We start from the raw sequence: 22,734 nt of genomic DNA, 5'->3' as shown, positions 1-22,734 counted from the left end.
CTTCACAAATGATTTTTGCTCTTTCTGAAGATACAGGAATAAAATAGCATCTACAACAGTTTTCTGGCATATTAAAAGTGATAATGTCAATATATAATGTAATGTTTTTGAGTTATAGGATTTTTTAATAACACAGCTATGTCAGAATTGTTCAACCCCTATTCAACATTGCTGTTTTAAGACAGTTATTTTTATGGTGAGGAACAAAATTGTCATAAAAAATAGTCTTAAGCCTTTACAAACTTATTATAAATGGAATTAGCTTGGGGTGTTACACATAGTATACTCTTAGCCCATGCATGTGCTGAAGATGAGTAGCAAATATGGTAAAGTCAACAAAGCTCACACAAAATTAATAGAGAAGAAATAGTTTGCTATATTAGAAAGTCTAAAACTACATGAAGATTTTTAAGACATTACAAGTTCCTAGAGACACAGCTGGTAGCCGTATTCCTTAGATTAAAGTGTGTTGAACCAGAAAACCTTTGAGGCTGTTGAACAAAAAAGCACAACATCATAAAATGTTTGATCAGATCAACTGAGAAAAACTTGCAATGTACAGCCAAAGACTTGCAAGATGACCCGACAAAAGGAGGACAATAATATTATTCATTTATTTATTTATAAAGAAATGAATACTTTTATTGAGCAAGGATGCATTAAATTGTTTAAAAGTGACAGTAAAGACTAAAGAATCCTGAAAAAAGTAGAATGCAACAACGGTTTTCAGCGCTGACAATAATAAATGTTTCTTGAACATCAAACAAAAATACTAGAATGATTTCTGAAGGATCGTGTGACACTGAAGACTCAATTCATTGCAATTCATTAACTACATTGCAACAGCTATTTTATATTGTATAAATATTTCACAATATTACTGTTTTTAATGTATCTTAACCACAATTTCTTGAATAGCAGAGTATATAAAAGAAAATAATAATTGCAAGCGATATGTATGTAAGTTTTATAGAAATATACGTTTTTCAAACACTTCTTTTTATAAGTGAAGACTCGCCACAGCGATGCCATAGAAGAACCATTTTTGGTTCCACAGAGAACCATTCAGTCAAAGGTTCTTTAAAGAATCATCTCTTTCTTACCTTTTTATTATACGAAAAACCTTCCTTCGCCACAAAGAACCTTTTGTGAAACAGAAAGGTTCTTCAGATGTTTAAGGTTCTTTATGGAACCATTTAGACAAAAAAGATTCTTCTATGGCATTGTGAAGCACCTTGATTTTTAAGAGTGCATCTGGGAATTTTACTATTATGAAGATCTTCCATGTCATTAATTGTTTCATAGTGTCTGCATTTTTATCTATTATGCTCTGTGTTAAAATATGTAATTTGTGTGTTGCAGTGAACTGTCCGTTGGGAAAATAAGTGAGAAATAAAAATGTTTTTTTTTTTTTTTTTTACAATTTACAGTATCTTACCTGACCAGTTAGAGACAATGACGTGCCACTAATCCCTGCCTATTTTAAGACTGACATATTCAGGCTAATCTCGCTTTTTTAAGTTATATAAATACATAAATATTACTGTTCAAATCTAATTCTCAGAATTCTCAGACTGTCAGTCAGTTTTGATCCCTTTGTGTGGATTTTATTTAAATTAAACTATTTGACCACACAATATTTTTGAACACTTGTTCCTATCAAGCAATGAAATCCCAAAATCACACATCTGCCACATTTGACAAAACCACAGCCATCTTCAGAATGAAAGATTCAGTGTTTAGGCATGGAGTTGTGGTTTTAAGTCATTAAAAAGTAATTGACATTCATTGAACCCTAAAGATGTGTGCATTGTAGTGTGTAGTGTTTAACTGAAATGGCTTACTTTGCTGGTCTGTGTTGTCAGTTTGACTCATTTTGTGAGTCAACACACCAGTAAACAATCAAATCCAGAGCACAGACTGTGTTTGTACTGTTCTACTAGTTACACATCAGGCCTACTCCCAGATACCGCTGAATAATAGGCCAGTTACGTAAATACAGTTCACATACAGTATTTGTGAGGTTATACACCCAAACAGTTGCATCAGGAGAGGCATGGAGACATATAGTTGTGTCACATGACAGTTAATATGACCAATGTCGTACTAGGGTTCAAAATGAAACGTGAAGGGATGGACTTTAAAGACATTTTTCAGGATCAGTACAAGTTCAACTCATTACACAGCATTTGTAGCATAATCTTGACTTCCACAAAAGGAAGTCACGACTATTTTAACAATGTCCTTACTAACTTTCTAAGCCTTGAATGTGTCATTTACGTTGCTGTCTATTGAGGGTCAGAAAGCTTTCTTCAAAATTAACTGAATCAAAAATATCTTAATTTGTGTTCTTATAGGTCTTACAGATTTGGAACGACAAGAGGGTGAGTAATTCATGACAGAATTTTCATTTTTGGGTGAACTATCCCTTTAAATCTCAAATCATGGATGAGAATGGTAAGGATGGAGAAGACTGGCAGAGCGGGTTACACAGATGGATATCACAGTTGAGTTCTCCACCTGCTCAACACCAGAGGCCAATTCCTCTCATCATGTGTTTAAAATTTACTAGTTTGTTCTTTTGATCGACAGTTTATTGGAAACAATGAGTTGTATGATAGCTTTGCTTTGTCTTTAACTTTTAAGCTGTAGGAATGATCTAATGACTAAAAAACGAGAGCCTTTTTATAAGTAACAATCTTTGACTTGACTTGTCTGAGTCTGTTCTAATTTCATATATGGATATTGCATTATGGATCATTACATTCAATTTAACAGGCAAGATTCCTCATGGTTCTCGAATAGCAAGTTGATTTTGGTGTGCCTGTAAATCTAATGGACCTGACGTATCCAGCACCCACTGAGAGTGTATCTTGGCATGCGTTTCTGGCCCAGAGATGATTTTCTAATCAACTATAAAGATCAACACACACGCACACATACACACACAGAGAGAGAGAGACTTGCCAGCAGCTGATTCATGCACTGATTGTGTTGAAATCCATTAAAGTAAAACTCCTGTCCTGAAAAGTCCAAATGAAAACACAGCAGCAAAGAAAATCTCTGGTAACACTTTAGATTAGGGAACACATATTCATTATCACTGTTTTCCCTCAATAAACTTCTAATTTGCTTATTAGTGATAGTAAGTAAGCTAATTGCAGTAGTTTGGTTAATGGAATCTAGAATATGGTCATGCAGAATAAGGCATTAGTATGTGCTTTATAAGGACTCATAAACAGCCAATATGCTAGTAATATGGATGTACATAACATACTATATATTTAACACATATTACATATGTTTGGCATACATATAGTAAAGGTCAAAAGTTTACATACACCTTGCAGAATCTGCAAAATGTTAATTATTTTACCAAATTTAGAGGGCTCATACAAAATGCATGTTCATTTTTATCTAGTAGTGACCTGAATAAGATATTTCACATAAAAGATGTTTACATATAGTCCATAAGAGAAAACAATAGCTGAATTTATAAAAATGACCCTGTTCAAAAGTTTACATACACTTGATTCTTAATACTGTGTCGTTACCTGAATGATCCACAGATGTGTTTTTTGTTTCGTGATAGTTGTTCATGAGTCCCTAGTTTGTCCTGAACAGTTAAACTGCCTGCTGTTCTCCAGAAAAATCATTCAGGTCTCACAAATTCTTTGATTTTTATCATTTTTGTGTATTTGAACCCTTTCCAACAATGACTGTATTTTGAGATCCATCCTTTCTCACTGAGGATAAAAAACTAGGGGTGAAAACTTTTGGACAGAATGAAGATGTGTACATTTTTCTTATTTTTCCTAAAATAACATTTTTTTCCCCCATTTAATATTGCCCTTTAGAAGCTACAGAAGATACTTACATGTTTCCCAGAAGACAAAATATGTTAAATTTACCCTGATCTTCAAATTCCAAAAGTTTTTCTCTTTTTATGCAGATTCTGCAAGGTGTATGTAAACTTTTGACCTCAACTGTATACACTTGTTAAAAATAATTTTATTTACTTTTTTCAGAATTTTCCCTCTTATCTTAATTTCTGTCCCATGCTAACTATAGAAGTGTAAATTTCAATTAATCTATAGTCAGCATCTACCATAACGAAACCAAGACGCGAGTTTTACGCTATGTTCGAATACTATGAACGAATACTTGATGATGTACACATCTGGATCATGTCCCACTTAAATTAGTTGGGCAATTACATTGACACTTATTGCACTTCAACTCATAAAGCTCATCATGATGATAGCTAGTCAGAGAGATGGCAAACATCTGAACTAGCCTGCCAGCTACCCGCAACCTGCACAAACCACACATACATGGGCCTGTGCCAACAATAACGCATCACAGTGCCAAAAGAAAAATAACACTCTTTACCGGCCCGGTAGAGCAGGACCACCCCAGTCAAAAGGTTTCTGACAACTCAATTACCCAGATGAGGATACTTCTAGAAGCCCTCCAAGGTTAAAAATGGCTTTTTAAGTAGTAATCTTTTTCCTGTTTCTGTTAATCATCTGCTTTTTAAGTAGTCAGTAATTTCTGTTATCACAATCAAACTCACTTTCTTTTCCCAAAAGTCGAGCGATGTTCTGTCCATGATAAATACAAAGATTTAAAAAAACAATCGATAATAGGATGTAAAAAGCATGATCATTTGAGTCCGTGTGCACATTAAATATGAAAGATGTAGAATACAGTAGTAAGCAGTTTTGATATTGCTTAAGCAATCTGTACCTTCACAATACACCAGTATGAATATTTAATATGTCATCTTTTTACTTTCTGAACCTGTGCTCAGAAATGATTAAAAATCAATTCAAATATCTAAAACAACTGATAGATTATACAAATGATTTGTTATGAATGTACTAGTAATAATAATAATTTCAGTTTGTATTATTTTCTTCATTGTGACATGCAGCTCAAAGTATTTTAGAATCAGATTTAAATTAATATAATTAAATAAACCCAACTTTAACTATATTTGACACTTCCATTATGTTCCATTTGCTTGCAGTAGGTCTTTTATATATAGTTTATATATATTTTTATTATTCACTGTTACTTGTTTTGTGTGTGTGTGTGTGTGTGTGTGTGTGTGTGTGTGTGTGTGTGTGTGTGTGTGTAAATTATTACTAATTATGTAATTGTGCCAAATGAGACTAATCACTTGGCTAACATCATTTGTATTTTCTGTATACACTACCAGTCAAAAGTTTTTGAACAGTAAGATTTTTAATGTTTTTAAAGAAGTCTCTTCTGCTCACCAAGACTGCATTTATTTGCTCCAACGTACAGCTAAAAACAGTAACATTTTGAAATATTTTTTACTATTTAAAAAAACTGTTTTCTATTTGAATGTAATTTAAAACAGACTTTTTAGCATCATTACTCCAGTCACATGATCTCTCAGAAATCATTCTAACATTCTGATTCGCGGCTCAAAAAACATTTATTATTGTTATTATTATGTTGAAAACAGCTGAGTAGATTTTTTTCAGGTTTCATTGAGGAATAGAAAGTTCAGAAGAACAGCATTTATGTTAAATAAAATCTTTTGCAATATTATAAATGTCGTTATTATTTAAAGCATCCTTTCTAAATAAAAGTATTAGTTTCTATAATTTATACCGACTCCAAGCTTTTGAATGGTATAGTGTATAATGTTACAAAAGCTTTTTATTTCAGATAAATGCTATTCATCAAAGAATTCTGAAAAATTCATAATGGATAATAATAATAATAATAATACAGCATATTAGAATGATTTCTGAAGAATCATGTGACACTGAAAACTGAAGTAATGATGCTGAATATGTAGCTTTGGTCACAGGAATAAATTACAGTTTAAAATATATTCAAATAGAAAACAGTTATTTTAAATAGTAAAAATATTCACAATATTATTGTTTTAGCTGTATTGTGGATCAAATAAATGCAGGCTTGGTGAGCAGAAGAGAATTCTTTAAAAAACTGTGTGTATGTCATTATGGATACAGAGTAAACTAAATAATAAATACAGCTTTGAATGTGTTCCAACTGTTATTTTTTTTCAATTTATTATTATTTTTTGTATTATTTATGCATATTAACAGCACTGATTTTATTATATTTAATATACAGAATATAATATCAGAATGATTTCTAAAGGATCTTGTGACTGGAGTAATGATGCTAAAAATTCAGCTTTGAAATCACAGGAATAAATTCCATTTTAAAATATATTCAAATAGAAAAGAGTTATTTTAAATAGTAAAACTATTTCTAATGTTTTTACTGTACTTTAGATCAAATGAATGCAGGTTTGGTGAGCAGAAGAGGCTTTTTAAAGAAACATTAAATACCTTACTGTTCAAAAACTTTTGACTGGTAGTGTATACAACATGTTCCATGTCAACCGTAAACACCTTTGTGAAGTAAAAAAAGTAATGCAAATGAAAGTAATGCAGGCTTGACGAGCAAATGAGAATTCTTTTAAAAAACAAAAGTCTTACTGTTCAAAAACTTTTGACTGGTAGTGTATGACATTATAGATAGAGACTAAACTAAATAATAAATACAGATATGCATGTGTTCCCACTGTTATTTTGTCAATTTTCTGTTATTATTATTATTTGTGCATATTAACACCACTTAATTTTTTATATATACAGAATAGAATATTAGAATGATTTCTAAAGGATCTTGTGACTGGAGTAATGACGCTAAAAATTCAGCTTTGAAATCACAGGAATAAATTACATTTTTAAATATATTCAAATAGAAAAGAGTTATTTTAAATAGTAAAACTATTTCTAAATTTTAGAGTTTTTACTGTACTTTAGATCAAATGAATTCGTATTGGTGAGCAGTAGAGACTTTTTAAAGCAACATTAAATAACATACTGTTCAAAAACTTTTGACTGGTAGTGTATACAACATGTTCCATATCAACCGTAAACACCTTTGTATTGTAGACAACTCCTGTGCATTTTTTCTCCACTGCTGCCCCATAAAGATGACGTTATGCTGCAGATCCGGGGCTGACGTCGCTCGCTCTCGCGATATTTCGGCGTCAACCAGGTTTTGAGCCTAACCCCCCCTCCCGTGCCGTCCCCTCCCACGCCCCAGCGCGCTGTGTTGGGATAGTGGCAGTATAAAGTATATCTTCCATCCGAGACAGATAAGAAGCGCCAGGCTAGAGGGGATGAAGATGGCGGACGCCAAGCAGAAAAGGAACGAACAGTTAAAGCGCTGGATAGGCTCGGAGACGGATCTTGAGCCGCCCATCCTGAAGAAGAAGAAGACGAAGGTGAAGTTCGACGATGGCGCCGTGTTTCTGGCCGCCTGTTCGAGCGGCGATACGGAGGAGGTGCTGCGAATGCTCGACCGCGGCGCGGACATCAACTACGCCAATGTGGACGGTCTCACCGCTCTGCACCAGGTAAGAGAGCGGCTCCGCGGCGCTTGTTCTGCACAAATCCGTATATGAGGACGGTTTGCTGGCTGGCTGTGTTTACTCAACCCGACACCACTACCACAACCACCTTCATCATCATCATCACCATCTTCGTCGGGCCGTTTTGCGGAACCGCGTAGCCGCTGAAGCTAATCGGGCTCTGATTGAAACGGATTTTAGGTTTTTATGCACACTGAGCTGGATGGATGATCCCGGAATAATCGTATTTGTGTGTAAATGAGGTTGTGAAGCCAGGAAGAGCACTGTCTGACTGATTCTCGGGTGTGTGTATGTGTTAGCTGGTGGTTAGCTTGTTAGCCGCTCGGTTCATAGATAAGTGCAAGTAGGTCTAACGTTACAGCACCATAACAGTTGAATCTGTTTATAAACGCGTCAGCTGAAGGTGCATGGCTTTTGCTATGTATAGATTCACGGAAATCTCGTAAATGTGTTTTGATCAAATAGTCACAATGGAAATTAGGCTGCGAAGGTGCATAGCAACCAGTTAGCACGGTTGTGTATTTGGAAAGAGCCTACCCAGTTGACACGTATGTTGCGTTAGAAATTATTGACTCAAAATGTGGCTTTTGTCGGGAAAGACTAATTTTTGTCAGGCATATTGAATAATATAAAACCTGACGATGAGCGACAGCAAAATAAAAGGTCCAAGTCAGGCAGTTTGTAACGATTAATTTGTTGAAAACACAAAATTGCAGACTGGTATGACTTAGTGACTTGTGTGAAACTTCAAAGGTAATAGTTGGTAGAATGACAGCTCCAGTCACTATTCACTTTCATCGCATCATTTTCAAACAATAAAATGGAATGGAGGCTTGCGCTGTCAGTTCCTAAAATGATTCTACGTTGGCGACCCACATGAGAAAGAAAGCCAGGACGTTTCGAAACGCTGTGAATTTAAGTATCGTGACAGAATTTTCCATATTTTTTTTTAGGGATCTGTCGCTTTAAGACGTAGTTTCCTTGGCTTGACTGTAAACATCCGTGAAAGATGCGTCACTTTAGTTTAGTTTTTCCATTAATAACTGTTCAACGCGCTAATGCCTTTTGCAAAAAAAAGTATGTGTGGCAAAGATGGATGTGCTGTTGCAGGCAAAGACACTTTCTGTCAGTTTACTAATTGAATTTGTCTGCTAATCTAGGAAAATAATGATAATATAAAATACTGTTTGTGCTCTGTTTGAATGAACAAGGCTAAATGCTTGAGTAATGCAAAGTCAAAGTGTTTTTAGGTCAGTAAAAAGTACTATCATGCATTTTCAAAAGTAAGATGTGGTGTTTGACATTTGTAAAATGTAATATATAAAGAATCTAATGCAAGGCATTGAATCTAATAGGTTTGATGTGGCTGTAAGTGACTGCAGGAGGTTGTCTGGACAGGCTCATGCGTTTAAAAGCACTTGCCTTTTTTTGGGCCGGTGTTCAGACAGGGGGAGGAAAGAATTTGGATGCAGCTCTTGAGACCTAACCATGACTGGAGAGGCTCCTTTCTCTATTGGGTCTGCTGTGTGTGTGTGTGTTTATGTATGTGGACATGTGAGGAAACAGAGAGTTTTAGCATGTGACCAGCAGTCAGTGAGTTCATAGTGAATGGTTTTTGTATTGAAACATGCTGATTTTGCTATTAAAGACGAACAGGTTTAGCTGTGCTGGAGGAGTTTTGTATATAAATGATGTACATCTTCTGCTGGCTCTTGAAATTGTGCTGGGTTTGATGATTGCATCAAGAAATGAGAGTTTGTGTGTTTGCAAAAAATGGGTCACAGGTCTGTTGCAACTAACAGTATAATTGTATATAGTTTGTCGGATGGTTTAGAAGAGAATGATGCGACTGAAACAATTAATTTGTTTCATATGTCCACCTAGTTCTCAAGTTGTTTAGCTTTTACAAAATTGCCAATTCTTTCATTCTGCCCATATCATGTTAATAATGCTAAATTATGCGTTCTGCACCTTTCAGTTTTAGATTATGAGGAAGGAAAACAGTTTACGGTGACATTGTTCCACAAAATGCGTCTACATAGACCTGAACCTGTTCAGAAATCTGCATGTTATCGATACAATATATCGATACAGATCGAGGCATTTATCAAATGACATAACATAATATGAAAAAATCTTTACGATACACTACCAGTCAAAAGTTTTTGAACAGTAAGATTTTTCTCTCTCCTGCTCAGAAAGCCTGTATTTATTTGATCCAACATGCAGTAATACTATGAAATACTTTTACTCTTTAAAATAATTACTTTCTATTTTAATGTATTTTGTAAATGTAATTTATTTCTGTGATCAAAGCTACATTTTCAGCATCATTACTCCAGTCTTCATTGTCTGCATTTTTTCCAGGATTCTTTGATTTATAGAAAAGAATCACAGATTATCATTTATCTTTTTTAACATTATACACTATACCATTTAAAAGCTTGGAGTCAGTATAATATTTATGTGGTGGTTTTTGGGAAATAAATTCTAGAAATAATTAATACTTTTATTTAGCGAGGGTGATGATCGATGATCAAAAGTGATGATAAAGACATTTATAATGTTACAAAAGATTTCTATTTCAGATAAATGCTGTTCTTATGAACTTTTTAATTCAGCAAAGAAACTTGAATCAACTCAGCTGTTTTCAACATAATAGTGTTTTTTGAGCAGCAAATCAGAATATTAGAATGATTTCTGAAGGATCATGTAACTGGAAGAATGGTGCTAAAAATTCAGCTTCGAAATCACTGGAATAAATTACATTTTAAAATATATACAAATATAAAACAGTTATTTTAAATAGTATAAATATTTCAAAATTGTACAGTTTCTTTTTGGTGTACTTTGGATCAAATAAATGCAGGCTTGGTGAGCAGAAGAGACTGAAAAACAAAATCATACTGTTCAAAAACTTTTGACTGGTAGTGTACACGTATATATTTAAAAATCTGAAAGACATACAAGAGGACTTATTTGGCTTATGATAAAAGGTCAAATATTTGACGACTTCTCAACTTTATTTGTGAATTTTGTTGTATAAATGTGTTGTAAAGTGTGTTAGGCACAGTTTATGTCATCGCATATCTCAGTGATGAGCTGTCATTGGACAATTGAATGATCTCATATGTGATTGTTTGATTTTAATGTGGATGTCCCATTTAACACTACATGTTACTAGAGAAACCTGAGGATTTAACACTCTGCTTGGCTGGGGTGTTGCTCAATTTCGCTAGTACAGAATGATTAATTACACTTTTATTGCGTTTTCCTTGTTTAAATGCACAAGACTGTTTGTGCACTCCAGGCTTTTTAATTGAACAATTCCCTTTTAAAATTGAATTGAAAGGCAGATTGCACTCCTCAGCTTGACTATAGAGGATTTGCGTCAGTCCAAGTTGGTTCAGCTAGCGTTTTGGTCGCCAATCACATGCACGTTTTAGGAGGAGGAAATAGACAGCTGCGTCCCCAACATAGCATATTTTACTTACAACAGTGTTTTGAGTGAGTTCCAATTAGGTTTTATTGCTTCTACTCACGCAAAATGATGTATCGACTGCATTTTCATATTAATGTTGGAGATTAAAAGCATGTGACTCACACTGAAGGTAGCGATTCGTCCCCATTCGGGACTGTTTCACCTCATCTGTGCTGCAACAGGTAGTGACCTCACTTTCAGCACTCTGCTGTGTTTATCCAGGGAGGGACATGGTGTGCTGGCTCCAGTGACTGTTGTAGCAGTATGGCTAGGGTTATAAATATCACGTGCAGACTGGCTTGCAGGCAAGTGCAAGAACGCTAACTTTAGCACCCAGTCAACCCACATTCTGCGCTGCTCAATCTCATAGTTAAGAAACCTGGCGTGGGCTTCTGATCTGATGTCTGTTCTTCACTTCATTGAGGTTTCAAATCGAAAGTCACTTTGTTAGAGCCATGGCATAGTTGCATGTGCTCTTGTCATGTTTATATCAGTCTTGCATCATGTTGTGGTCATCTTTCTTTTTTGCCCCCAATTTAACGTTTAAGGTACAAATGCAGAAAATGCTTTTGAGCGAAGCTTACAAAGCACATTGAGAACATGTCCAAATAAATATTCAAACCCAAGTAATTTTGCACAAAGAAAATGAAGACACGGCATTGTAACATTAAAAAAATAAGAAATATTTTTATATATTTTAAACAGTTTAAATAGTATTTTTTGTAAATATTGCAATGGCATTGTTTTATATTTTTAATTAGACGTAAAACAAATTATACTTATGGTTTTTTTTAATAAAAATTAAGAATTTTTTTTACAACCTTTGATTTATAACATTACATCCATATTGTAATTTAAAAAAAGTTTATCAAGTTTTTAAAAAGTATTTATGCAATGTGGTGATTTAATAAATGTTAAAAAGGTCCTTAAAATATATACACTACCAGTCAAGATTTTTAATGTGTTTTTAAAGTAACTTATTTGCTCCAAAGTACAGAACAACACTAAAATTTTGAAATATTTTACTATTTTAATATAACTGTTTTCTGTTTGAATATATTTTAAAATGTAATTTATTCCTTAGATTTCAAAGCTTAATTTTACCATCATTACTCCAGTCACATGATCCTTCAGAAATTTTAATATTCTGATTTGCTGCTCAAATTTTTTTTATTATTATTGTGTTAAACAGATGAGTAGATTTTTTTTTTTCCAGATTTCTTTGATGAATAGAAAGTTCAAAAGAACAGCATTTATCAGAAATAGAAGTCTTTTGTAACATTATAAATGTCTTAATCATCTCTTATGAATAATTTAAAGCATCCTTGCTAAATAAAAGTATTAATTTTTTATTAAAAAATATACTGAAATCCAAGCTTTTGAATCGTATAGTGTTTAATTTTACAAAAGCTATTTTATTTCAGATAAATGCTGATCTTTGGATCTTTCAATTCATCAAATAACACTTTTTTTGAATATTGATAATAATAATAAAAATGTTTCTTGAAGAGCAAATCATATGAAGAATGGAGTAATGATGCTGAAAATGTAGCTTTGATCACAGAAATAAAATATTTTTAAATATATTCGAATAGAAAGCAGTTATTCTAAATGGTTAAAATATTTCACAATATTACTGCTTTTGCTGTAATTTGGGATCAAATAAATGCATGCTTCTTTAAATAAACATTAAAAATCTTACTGTTCAAAAACATTTGACTAGTAGTGTACATTTAATTTTTTTAAAGTTTTTTTTTTACAAACTTTGTTTTGAAATTATTTCCCTGTTATACTTGGAAAAAAGTTCAAATGATTTATAACAAACTCTTTAGAACAAAGTAAACGAGTATTTATTCTTATAATTATGTTCTATTGAGGTTAAATGTGACACAGTTTGACCTGAAGTTTTTCCATATAGGAGTGTGATGACATAAATATGGTGGATCTTTCATGCATATAATCATTCCAGTTAAACAGAAAATGGCTGAATTTATCTAGTGGCTCAACAACTTTGTGGAGGCGGTATGCAAATCGAGGCGAGAAACAGCCGATTCCGCCCGAAGCCTGAAGCGTTGGTGTCTGCAAGACTGTTCCTTAATGTTTTCCAAGGATGAGTGTTTCATAACTGCAGTATTTTTCGAATTTAAGGTTTACGTGCACATAATCCGCTTGACCTGGTTATGTTGCCAGAGTCCGGCGGCGGCCTTTTAGTCTGAGACGTGTCATTTACAGCATTGGTGGAATCTTCTGCAATGCTGTCATCAGTGAGGTCAGAGTTTAGGTAGGTTTCAGTAAAAAGGTAGGTGAAGATATGCGCTTGTGCGTTGGGTGGGAAGGGTTGCGGCTGTGTCGTCCTGTGCCTGCATTCCTGACGTGTCTCTCTTTGGAAACCACGGCAGACCCAGAATTCCTCAGCTGTCATTTACGCCCCCAGCCAAAACAGCCTCCACCTCCAGTCACACTGTTTTTACTCACAAACACAGGCACATGATGAGGCATCATTAAGCAAACAAACAATACGTTTCTGCTGTTCATTTGTTCTTTAATGTGTCATTCTGTGATAGACTGCATATTGTTGCATGAGTCTGGCGTGTTTTTTGATCTTGACCAATAGTTTCTGCAGTGTTACCAAGAGGTGATGCATAAAGATGGCATGATAAATTGTGAGCTGAGCTGACAGTGTTCAGGAAGCGAAGCAACAGCTCAAGGAAATGGTGCTACTTCAAATGAAGTTGAACGACTTCTGTTGTTGTGTTCACCCAAAAATGAAAATTCTGTCATTTACCGACATTCTTGTCCTTTTGTTCGTCTGAGGAACTTGATGTAGAAATTTGTACACCATTAAAGCAGTCTAAATGTGACCCTTGACCACAAAACCAGTCATAAGGGTCAATGATTTGAGATTGAGATCATCTGAAAGCTGAATAAATAAGCTTTAGAATAGGAAAATATTACAACTATTTAAAAATCTGGAATCTGAGGGTGCAAAAAAATCTAAATATTGAGAAAATTGCCTTTAAAGTTGTTCATATTAAGTTCTTATCAATGCATATTACTAATCAAAAAATTAAGTTTTGATATTTATGCTAGGAAATTTACAAAATATCTTTATGGAACAAGATCTTTACTTCATATCCTAATGATTTTTGACCTATAAAATGTATTGTTGGCTATTGCAACAAATATTTCTGTGCTGCTTAAGGCTGGTTTTGTGGTCCAGGGTCACATATAACAATATTCTAAGTCTGCCTTGGTGAGTTTATGGAAAAGAATCAGTATTTTATGTGTGAGCTAATAAATGTGATATTTGAATCAATGGATCTGATTAACAAAACCGGTTTGAATGATTTGTTCTTGAATCCGATTGATATGTTCAACTCACTCAATGTGGTTTATCAGTTTGGTAGATTCATGCTGCCTCCAAATGTGCCTACTTTCCTGCTATATAGTAGGTGAAAAACAGTATTTATAAAAGAGTAGACAAAAATACCTAGATGACCCACTACTTTGTATATTGGAGACTTTACAACCTCTGATGCCACAGGAATTGGAGTTGAGATATAAAGAGCATATGTTTTTTTTTTTAATGGTCTTTTAGGTGTTAAGTAGCACGGGTATATTTGTAGCAATAGCCAAAACTACATTGAATGGGTCAAAATTATCGATTTTTATGCCAAAAAATCATTAGGATATTAAGTAAAGCCCATGTTCCATGAAGGTATTTTGTAAATTTCCTACTGTAAATATATCAAAACCTAATTTTAGATTAGTAATATGCATTGCTAAGAACTTCATTTGGACTATTTTAAAGGCGATGTTCTCCGTATTTAGATTTCAGATGTTCAAATAGTTGCATCTTGGCTAAATATTGTCCTAACTCTTAAAAGTAAAGGTGCTTTAAAAGGTTCTTCACAGCAATGCCATAGAAGAACTGTTTTTGGTTCCACAAGGGACCATTCATTCAAAGGTTCTTTAAAGAACCATCTCTTTCTTAACTTTTTAGAATCTGAAGAACCTTCTTTCGCCACAAAGAACCTTTTGTGAAACAGAAAGGTTCTTCAGATGTTAAAGATTCTTAATGGAATCATTTAAACAAAAAAGGTTCATCCATGGCATCGCAAAGCACTTTTATTTTTGAGTGTATCCTAGGGCTGGGCAATTTGGCTTAGAATCAAAATCTCGATTAATTGAACATTTTAACCCGATTACGATTAATGAACGATTATTTTATTTATTAATAAAATTATATTTAATTATATTTATATAATATTTATTTTTTTGCCCTCATAGTTCACTGACAAGTTTTGTACAGTAAATATGTTCACATATTACAAGCGAGAGATTTTTGGATGAAGGGTGCATTACTTGATTTTAAAATAATTGAAGGAAACACACTATCTACGATCTATGATTATTAATTGAACATCAGTGTTGAACAACTGAAATTAAAGCAAGCATTGCTTAAAACGAAAAGTCACATTTTTCTTAAATTAGTGAAAATAAATAACTTGCACTATTGGAAACAAAATAAATAATTTTCAATGTTTTTCATATTAAAAGTAGAAAATAAGCAGTATCGCCTCTAAATAAAATTACTCTTGTATATCCTGTAAATACTTTTTACTGTATAAATACTGTTTAAGCTGTCCATCGACATGTCGGCGGAATAACGGAACGGAGCGCTAGTGTTTTTTAAAGGGAAAGTAATTGAAATAATCTTCCTGGAAAAATTTTAACGATTATAGGTTCTGAATGTCGATTTCGATTATTTTTCGATTAATTGCCCAGCCCTAGTGTATCCTGACATCCTATTCAGCTTTCAAATGACATATAAATCTCTATTTAAAAAAAACTGACCCTTATGACTGGTTTTGGGGTCCAAAGTCACATTTGTTGAAGGATGTAGAAGCTGTTTCAAATGCATAGTGCAAGTGTCGTTTAGATTCTTATTTGCAAATTTTTTTTTTTTGTAGAATAAAAAGGCGGATGGTTTTGTAACGACATGAACGGGTATAAATAATGACAATTTTCATGTTCAGGTGAGCTATTCTTTTAACATCTGTCATCGCTGATGATCGCTCACAGTCATAGTACTGCAACACGATTACCTCAGCTTGCATTGTGAATTCTAAGATTGCCAGCTGTCTCAAGCCGCCCAGTCGGCATGTCAGAGCTGATATCTGGTGTAGATACTCAATGAAACACTCCTCAGGATTCTTCTTTTTGTTGTGAACCTTTGTTCGTGAGGTCTCGTTTTATTCTTTATGTTGTGAGTCAGCATGGACAGCCCAGTCATTCTTGTGTAGCTGTAATAGATGTGAGTGATTCAAAACGATCAAAACTAAAGAGAACTTGTGTTGTTTATTTAATCTCGTTTTAATCTTATTGGACAACTGCCATCATCGAATTTGCCAGTTTATGCCAGGTTTATTTAGTATGCCTAGATAAACCTGTTTGTTTGTTTGTGTTCTCCAGAACTCCATGAGGTGACATTCATGTGGAATATTTTCACTTGAAGCCTCAAAAAGTGGTTTATACATCATTTATACATCATCCGAAAAGCTGAAAAAATAAGCTTTCCATTTGCTATATGGTTTGTTAGGATATGACGATATTGAAAAACTGGAATCAAAGGGTGCAAAAAAAAATCAAAATACAGAGAAAATCGTCTTTAACGTTGTCCAAATGAAGTGCTTAGCAATGCATATTACTAATCAAAACTTATGTTTTGATATATTCACAGTAGGAAATTTACAAAATATCTTCATGGAACATGATCTTAACTTAATATCCTAATGATTTTTGGCATAAAAGAAAAATCGATCATTTTGACCCATACAATATATTTTTGGCTGTTTGGCTACAAATATACCCGTGCTACTTAAGACTGGTTTTGTGGTCCTGGGTCACATATTATAAAAGAGGTTTAGCAGAGGGCATTGTGGGATACTGCATATCACTTGATCTAAGCAGGAGATGGTTCGTATCAGGGCCTGAAATCTAAAACCAGGTCAAGGTAATTTGGACTTCAATTGGCCTTAAATTAGCTGCGTTCCTGGGAAACAGGGAGATGGGATTCTGTGTTCTCTAAAAGGAGTTAAGGGCTCATCCCTTATGAAAACTTAACACTTCAACCCTAATTTCTAATACAAGAGCTGCACAGTATTGTGACATTGATTTCATTTTGCTTTATGACTTATTGTGAAGGCTGTCATTTTTATTAGATTTATATGTGTGCTGGTTTCAGTGTGAAACCATTGTGCCACTTTTTACTGCAGTACAATAGTATTATTGTTTCTTATTTTAAAATATATATATTTGAGTAATAATCGTATAGTCATATGGAATGAGTCAAAATCAGTGAATGAAGACTTAACCTTTTTTTTAAACAATTCTGTTCACTTTATGTTGACTGAAAGAGGTTCGAGTTGGTTCTTTTAAAGAGTAAATTCAAGTGTGAGCAACCAAATTTTATAGGGTTTTCCTAAATCGTTCAGGATTTTTGGTCTCACTTTAGTTTAGGGACCAATTCTCACTATTAACTAACAATTAACAACATCTTCTACCTCAATCTCCTAATTTGCTGCTATTTAATAGCTAGTAAGGTAATTAAGTTTAAGGGATCTAAAATACGATCATGCAAAATGAAGCATTCAAGCAAAAATTTACTCACCCATTTGTCATCCAAGATATTCATGTCTGTCTGTCTTTCTTCAGTCGTAAAGAATTTTTATTTTTGAGGCAAACTTTTCAGGATTTTTCTACATATAGTGGGCTTCAACTTCCAAAGGTGAACTTCCAAAATGCAGTTTAAATGCAGCTTCAAAGGGCTCTAAATAATTAAAGCCAAGGAAGATCTTATTTTTTTATTTTCTTACAATTTATATACTTTCTAACCTCTAATGCTCGTCTTGTCTAGCTCTGCCTGAACGCTGTATATACCGGTTCAAGATAGTTAGGGTATGTCAAAAAACTCCCATTTCATTTTCTCCTCCAACTTCTAAATCATCCCAAATAACTGCAGAACACCCAGTGTTTACAAAGTGAATGCACAAGGAGGGTCAAACACCCTTTACAAAAAAAAAGCGATGTAGGGCGATTTTTGTAGTTGATGGAGAAAAGGAGATTTTCAACATACTTTCATAAACTGGAATACAAAGAGTTCACGCAGAGCTAGACAAGACGAGCATTTGAGGTTAAAAAGTATATAAATTGTTATTTTTTTTTAAAAGAAATTAACTGATTGTTTTGCTAAAAAAGACCCTTCTTCATTCACTGGCATCTTTTAGAGCTCTTTGAAGCTGGATTTAAACTGGGTTTTGGAAGTTCAAACATGCGGGCACCATAGAAGTTCACTATATGGAGAACATTTTGAAAATGTTTCCTCAAACAATTTCGTTGTGATTGCAGAAAGAAAGACATGAACATCTTGGATGACAAGGGGGTGAGTAAAGTATCTGTAAATTGTTGTTCTTAAAGTGAACTTCTTCATTATATGTTTTAGAAGTACTAATAAATATGCTAGTAATATGCATACTTCTAGTTAATAATGAGAAGTGGACCTTAAAATAAAGTGTTATCCTATTTTTCAGCTTTAAAAAAAGAAATTCAGCTGTTTCACCTTTATCTTTTAATTAAGTTTTTAAATATAGAGCTATTCAATTCTTCTAGTGAAAAATGTTTATATCACAAAATATAAGTCAAGATGAGACTAGTTTTCCTTTGCTGTAAACAAAACTTGAGTTTACGCTATGCCTACGTACTACATCAGCTGCTGGAAAGCCAATCTCTCATGTACGACAGTTACTGGAAGATGGAGATTACGTTTTATTAAGTTTTAAATATGCATATTTTTTCTTTTAACTATTGAAATTCAACAGCCATTCAATGGCATTATAAAGTTTGGAAGAGCCAGGACATTTTTTTTTTTTTCCGAATGTATTCGTCTGAAAGAAAAAAAAACACCTAAGATGGCTTGAGGGTGAGTAAATCATGGGGTAATTTTCATTTTTGGGTGAACTGTTTCGGAACTTTCTTGGAAAACATGGTCAACATTTTTGACCTTATTTCCCAGATTCCTCTTTATTTCCATTTTCACTGCCATTTGTGCTAAATCATAATGTCAGTTTGGCTGATGACGGTCATAGTAACATTATGTAAAAGGATGACGGAGTCATGTTTCTCTCCCTGTCAGTGTATAAGCGCAAGCCTAAAGGAAATCAGTCCTGACGTAAATTAGGTGTGTGGGCCCTTATTTCCTCTCGGTTGGTGCAAAAGCACGCTTTGCCGCCAGCCAAAAACTGATGTCAGTGCATGTGTTTTGGCTTTGTCGATACCATAACTAAGGACTACGGTTATTACGAGACACTGTAAAAGCTGAAGACAGGTCAGTGGTTTTGTGTTGAAGGTATCAAATAATTTATGGATTTAATTTAACATAGTGGGTGGTTTATTGAATTGTAATAGCAATCGTTTCTGTGTTTTCTGGTTGAGTAAGTGCAAATGTTATGATGGCGTTTTGTCTTAAATAATTAATGTTAATTGTTTTTAAATGGATTTTTGATGGGGTCCATCCCATCACCAGGCATCTCATGCATATGCACTGGACATGATATTTGCATGTCAGTCAATTATTCATTTGTTTACGGGAAGTGGGAGGAGGCTGTTAAGACGAATCACCTGGTACTGGTTTTAATCAAAGGTTAGCAGTCTGTTCTATTGAGATTTTTATTGCCTTGGCCTTTCTCCTATGAATTATTATGCAGGAAATAAAATGACACTTGGCCTTCACTGTTGGGTTGTGTAGTCATCAAAGTCTGTGCACTGCTTGATTGACATGCTAATATTAGAAACCAGAACACCAACAGTTCATGTTTTACAGTTTGTAATAAGCAGGTTTGGCCCTGTCAGACAGGCGGTGTTGAGATATTTTCAGTTGTATGTTTGAAAGGAACCCATAATCAAGGGCAGGAAGTCTGTTGAAGAAGTAGAGCTACAACGTTGTGTCATCTGTTGACTTGTGTTCCACGCCATTCGCGTTTTGCAGTGAGGTAAAAAAACAACAACTGTGAAGCCAAGCCTTGGTTTTGTAATGGCAATCTCAATTACTGTGTCTTAAAGTGGTGAGCAAGTGGCGGCTAATAAAACTGCGAGGAAAATATAAATACCTCAGGAGCACATTCTATAATGGTTGTGAATGACTATAAGTTTCTTTCTTTGATTCCAAAATGGATTGAAGTGAGCTGTACGCCTTCCAGAATAATACGTTTTGAATGAGATATTCTTTAATTTGACTGATTTATAGACATGTTAATTGTAATTAATTTTTTGAGCTGCCACCAAACTCTGGAATGTCCTCCATCAGTTTGGATGACTATATGGCAGAGCAGGTGAACAGTTTTAGACAAGCGTCACTGCTGGTTCAAACTGGTTTACTTGAGGATTGCTGAAGCACAAGAACTCTTAAGGAATGTTTTAGAGCCTGAAGCTCACCGTGAACACACTGATTGCTGTCTTAACCTTTCATGCGCTTGATTGTCAGCGTTCTCCAATCAACAACAAGCGTGAGATGTTCTGTGATTGGCTTATTAATTAGTTGATAAGAGCCTATTTTCTAAATGTTGTGAATGGTGGTGAGACATTTATAGGACAGAATCTCTATTAAGTGATTTGCCACTCAATGCCATTTAGTTCTTCTTGGCATCTTCTTCCAGGAAACTCTCTAAAAAAGAAATTAAGCATCTTTCTTAGTCACCCAGTGGCTTTCCATGTGATGTTAAAGGAATGGTTGATTCAAAAAATAAAAGTTCTGTCATGAATTACAAATTAATTGTTGTTCCAAACTCGTAAGTCCGTCGTTTATATTTGGAACATAAATTAAGATATTTTTGATAATCTACGAGATTTCTGACCCTGCATAGAGGGCAACGAGCCTGAACCTGAATTTTGAACCTAAGGATGACTTGCAATTTTATGCCCAGCCTTACTTATTTGAGCCAAAATATACAAGCGATTAACTATAGTCATGGTACTGTCATGAACGCGCATGGAAGACTGACACGGAAGAGAAGAATAGATTGTTTAATGAAGTCATGATATTTTCTTCATAACATTACGGATGAACCACTGATGTCACACGGACTACTTTAACAATGTCCTTACTATGTTTCTACTACTTCAGGATCTGAAAACTTGGATTTCATCAAAAATATCTTCCATTTTTGTAAAGATGAATGAAGGTGGATAAATGACATAAGAGTGAGTAATTAATGCCAATTTTTATTTTTGGGTCAAATGTCTCTTTAATAGTTTTTTTTGTCGTAGTTTTTTGTCATTGACAGATTCATAGTGACCGTTTGTGACCAAGTTTTTAGTAAATTCTGACACTTCTAGACTAGATCTAAAATCGCTTATCCTATATAGTGTCATTCACTATTCACTAGATTGGGAATGACTGAATGAAAGCAAGTGAGCAAATTTGGACTGAGTGAGCTGGATCTAGGGGTGTGTTATTATTGACAAAATCATATCTTGATATTTTCTTGGATTTTATCGCTAACGATAATAAGACAGTATTTTGTTGAGCTGTGTTATTGTGCAGATATTTTAAGGATGTGGACAGCTGACTCCTTAAGTTTTTGATATTCATCAAACTCTGTGTGTTCAGTTCAGCGCAATGATAGAACTTATTATTTTCCTATAAGTTTAAATTGATTTTTACATTTTATGGGCATTTTTTCCTTTATAAAGCCAAGTGTGCATCATCTTTTGAGTCAAATTCTTGCATGTAATTCAATTATAATAATACAATTAAATCAGTATTAGCAAAGTTGATTTTAACAGTTGCATCTAAAGTGGCATTTAGATGTATGTACACAGTTTAATGCCGTTTAGAGGGACATGGAAACCTTTAAACTGCAGTTTTGATATTTTATAGGGCTGCAACTAACGATTATTTTGATAATCGATTAATCTGTCGATTATTTTTTCGATTAATCGATGAATCGGATAAAAAAAACAAGGGATTTACAACCCTTTATTCAAAAACAGAACTAAAATCTTTAGAAAGTGCACGAACATGTTGCTCCTTGAACTGTTATAATAATAATAATAAAATAAAAATGGACTAACACAAAAAACATACACATGTATGCTTTACATCTGCCAAATATATAGACTAAATAAACTAAAATTACTATCCGTCAAGACAGCGACTTGCTGTGGTGTACATGCTGCATTTCCCATCAAGAAGCCTCTCAAATTAAATTCCTCAGTGCGCATTAAAAAAGTCATGTGACTTTGCACGCTGGAACGGGATAACTTGACTAACTTTCTGCTACATTCATTCTGCCATGGCGGTGTTTAGTGTCCTGCCATCAGCAGCGACCAGCTGGAAGAGTTCCGCATTCAAATGCACGCAAAACTGGCCTCAAAGCCCCAGCAAAAGTAATTACCATGAATGTGTCAAGGCAAAAATTAAGAAAATATTCGAATTACTTATTAATAAACTAGTATTTTCTGATTCAGTGTTGCAAAGATGAAATTGACGATCCTGCCATCTGCTCATTAATGCCTAATGCATCTTTATGGATTAGCTAATGAAAGAGTTTTGTTTTCGATTTTAATTATTTCGTTTTATAGTAAAATAATAATTTAAAGCTTTCTATAGATATTGTGTTTGTGAGGCAATTACCTGGGTTTCGGTTAATTATTGTGAAGCGCTCCTGTTTAAACCAAAGATATCAAGCGTATTCTGTTTGTTTTCTTTAAGAGCACATTTTGTTGATACTGTGAGTACACA

The 22,734-nt window shown here is 34.1% G+C and overlaps 1 protein-coding gene across 1 annotated transcript in view; it reads left to right on the top strand.

Moving 5' to 3' along the window:
- Window positions 1-7,150: 7,150 nt before the first annotated feature.
- The window catches only part of ppp1r12a (protein phosphatase 1, regulatory subunit 12A), a 94,388-nt gene continuing 78,804 nt past the window's right edge, over window positions 7,151-22,734 (top strand). The window contains exon 1 of the mRNA XM_073837797.1: window positions 7,151-7,438. Coding sequence (XP_073693898.1) covers window positions 7,202-7,438 — 237 coding nt within the window. The 5' untranslated portion in view covers window positions 7,151-7,201. The remainder of the gene's footprint in view (window positions 7,439-22,734) is intronic.

The sequence above is a fragment of the Garra rufa genome, chromosome 4 (assembly GCF_049309525.1).
Source record: "Garra rufa chromosome 4, GarRuf1.0, whole genome shotgun sequence".
In the NCBI taxonomy this organism is placed as follows: domain Eukaryota; kingdom Metazoa; phylum Chordata; class Actinopteri; order Cypriniformes; family Cyprinidae; genus Garra; species Garra rufa.
This window is presented reverse-complemented; position numbering and strand designations above follow the sequence as displayed.